Source organism: Tachyglossus aculeatus, chromosome 1, assembly GCF_015852505.1.
Source record: "Tachyglossus aculeatus isolate mTacAcu1 chromosome 1, mTacAcu1.pri, whole genome shotgun sequence".
NCBI lineage: Eukaryota > Metazoa > Chordata > Mammalia > Monotremata > Tachyglossidae > Tachyglossus > Tachyglossus aculeatus.
Genome location: NC_052066.1, coordinates 43,038,065 through 43,041,334, shown reverse-complemented (window position 1 = coordinate 43,041,334; position 3,270 = coordinate 43,038,065). Strand labels below are relative to the sequence as shown.

General features: G+C 56.9%; 1 protein-coding gene across 2 annotated transcripts in view; it reads right to left on the bottom strand.

Annotated features, from left to right (window-relative positions):
• Nucleotides 1-1,305: 1,305 nt before the first annotated feature.
• The window catches only part of SHOX2 (short stature homeobox 2), a 13,012-nt gene continuing 11,047 nt past the window's right edge, over nt 1,306-3,270 (bottom strand). Inside the window, exon 5 of one of the 2 annotated variants that reach the window (XM_038750061.1) lies at nt 1,306-1,617. In XM_038750061.1, the coding sequence (XP_038605989.1) occupies nt 1,306-1,617 (312 nt within the window). The remainder of the gene's footprint in view (nt 1,618-3,270) is intronic. The other variant, XM_038750068.1, reaches the window with a different exon arrangement.

Genomic DNA, 3,270 nt, shown 5'->3' with positions numbered 1-3,270 from the left:
CAGTCTTCATCCCCGTTTTCCAGATGAGGGAACCGAGGCCCAGAGAAGTGAAGTGATGTGCCCAGAGAAGTGAAGTGACTTGCCCAAAGTCACCCAGCTGACATGTGGCGGAGTCGGGATTAGAACCCACGACCTCTGACTCCCAAGCCCGGGCTGTTTCCACTGAGCCAAGGTGCTCGGTCCCTCGAGGGGAGCCAAGGAGGGGCCCCGACGCTCGGGATGGAGGGGCCCCTGTCCGAAGCATCCCTTTCTTTTGGCCATCCTCCTTGTACCCCTTCTCTGGCCCATCCATGGACCCCCTCTCGGGCCCATCCATGGACCCCCCCCTCGGGCCCATCCTTGGACCCCCTCTCTGGCCCATCCTTGGACCCCCTCTCTGGCCCATCCTTTGCCCCTCTCTGGCCCATTCTTGGACCCCCTCTCTGGCCCATCCTTTACCCCTCTCTGGCCCATTCTTGGACCCCCTCTCTGGCCCATCCATTGCCCCTCTCTGGCCCCTCCTTGGACCCCTTCTCTGGCCCATCCTTTTCCCCTTTCTGGCCCATCCTTGGACCCCCTCTCTGGCCCATCCTTGGACCCCCTCTCTGGCCCATCCTTTTCCCCTCTCTGGCCCCTCCTTGGACCCCCTCTCTGGCCCATCCTTTGCCCCGCTCTCTGGCCCATCCTTTGCCCCTCTCTGGCCCATCCTTGGACCCCCTCTCTGGCCCATCCTTTGCCCCCCTCTCTGGCCCATCCTTGGATCCCCTCTCTGGCCCATCCTTGGACCCCCTCTCTGGCCCATCCTTTGCCCCTCTCTCTGGCCCATCCTTGGACCCCCTCTCTGGCCCATCCTTTGCCCCTCTCTCTGGCCCATCCTTGGACCCCGTCTCTGGCCCAAACTTTGCCCCTCTCTCTGGCCCAAACTTTTCCCCCTTCTCTGGCCCATCCTTTGCCCCTCTCTGGCCCAAACTTTGCCCCTCTCTCTGGCCCATCCTTGGACCCCCTCTCTGGCCCAAACTTTCCCCCCTTCTCTGGCCCATCCTTTGCCCCCCCTCTGGCCCACGCTTTGCCCCCCTCTCTGTCCCCTCCTTTGCCCCTCTCTCCGGCCCATCCTTGGACACCCCCCCCCTCCATCCTCCAGGGCGCCCTGGTCCTCGGCCTGGACCCGCAGATGCTCCGGGGTTTGGGGGGAGGGGAGCCGAGGAGGGGGGGCGAGGAGACGATAAAGGGCCGATCAGTCCAGCGCCCCGCGCGCAGTGGGCGCTCAACAGATAGGGCCGAACGGACGAGTGGGTGCGGGGGAGGGGGAGGGCGCGGGGGGTGCAGTCAGAGTCCCAGGGCGGCGGCGTGCTTTTTGGCTTTGAGCCTGAGGTCGGCGATGCTGGAGTTCTTGCTGGTGGTCTTGGCGGCGGCGGCGGCGGCCACTACAGAGGCGGCGGCGGCGGCGGACTCGGCGGCCAGCGTGGCCAGCGGCAGCCCGAACGGAGGGGCCGGGAACATCATGTAGGGAGCATGTGCCGCCAGGTGCGGGGGCAGGTGCGGGTGGTGCGAGTGGTGGTGGTGCGCCTGGGCCGCCACGGCGCTGTCCAGCTGCAGCTGCGCCTGAACCTGAGAGGACAAGGGCGGGAGGGGGCACGTTGCAATCATCAGCATCATCATCATGATAATAATAATAATAATGGCATTTATTAAGCGCTTACTACGTGCAAAGCACCGTTCTCAGCGCTGGGGAGATACAAGGTGATCAGGTTGTCCCACCGGGGGCTCATCATCAATCGCATTTATTGAGCGCTTACTGTGTGCAGAGCACTGGACTAAGCGCTTGGGAAGTACAAATTGGCAACATATAGAGACAGTCCCTACCCAACAGTGGGCTCACAGTCTTAACCCCCATTTTACAGATGAGGGAACTGAGGCCCAGAGAAGTAAAGTGACTTGCCCAAAGTCACCCAGCTGACAAGTGGCGGAGCCGGGATTTGAACCCATGACCTCGGACTCCAAAGCCCGGGCTCTTTCCACTGAGCCACGCTGCTTCTCTAATAATAATTAATAATAATCTAATAATGCTAATCATAATGATGATGATGACGGCATTTGTTAAGCACGTGCTATGTGCAGAGCACTGCTCTAAGCGCTCCGGGGATACAAGGTGATCAGGTTGCCCCACCTGGGGCTCACAGTCTTCATCCCCGTTTTACAGATGAGGTCACTGAGGCTCAGAGAATAATAATAACAATAATTTTGGTATTTGTTAATCAATCAATCAATCATTCAATCGTATTTATTGAGCGCTTACTGTGTGCAGAGCACTGGACTGAGCGCTTGGGAAGTACGAGTTGGCAACATATAGAGACAGTCCCTACCCAACAGTGGGGTCACAGTCTAAAAGGGGGAGGCAAACAACAAAATCAAACATACTAACAAAATAAAATTAATAGAATAGATATGTACAAGTAAAATAAATAAACAAATAGAGTAATAAATATGTACAAACATATATACATATATACAGGTGCTGTGGGGAAGGGAAGGAGGTAAGATGGGGGGATGGAGAGGGGGACGAGGGGGAGAGGAAGGAAGGGGTTCAGTCTGGGAAGGCCTCCTGGAGGAGGTGAGCTCTCAGTAGGGCCTTGAAGGGAGGAAGAGAGCTAGCTTGGCAGATGGGCAGAGGGAGGGCATTCCAGGCCCGGGGGAAGACGTGGGCCAGGGGTCGATGGCGGGACAGGCGAGAGTGAGGTACGGTGAGGAGATTAGCGGCGGAGGAGCGGAGGGTGAGGGCTGGGCAGTAGAAGGAGAGAAGGGAGGTGAGGTAGCAGGGAGCGAGGTCACTGAGGTCACTGAGTGAGATGAGGTCACTGAGACTCAGAGAATAATAATAATAATTTTGGTATTTGTTAAGCGCTTACTATGTTCAAAGTACTGTTCTAAGCGCTGCGGGGATACAAGGTGATCAATTTGCCCCACCTGGGGCTCACAGTCTTCATCCCCATTTTACAGATGAGGTCACTGAGGCTCAAATAATAATAATAATTTTGGTATTTTTTAAGCGCTTAACTATGTGCAAAGCACTGTTCTAAGCGCTGGGGAGGATACAAGGTGATCAGGTTGTCCCATGTGGGACTCACAACCTTAAACCCCATTTTACAGGTGAGGGAACTGAGGCACAGAGAAGTTAAGTGACCTGCCCAGAGTCACGCAGCTGACAAGCAGCAGAGCCGGGATTTGAACCCATGACCTCTGACTCCCAAACCCGTGCTCTTTCCACTGAGCCACGCTGCTTCTCACAGTCAA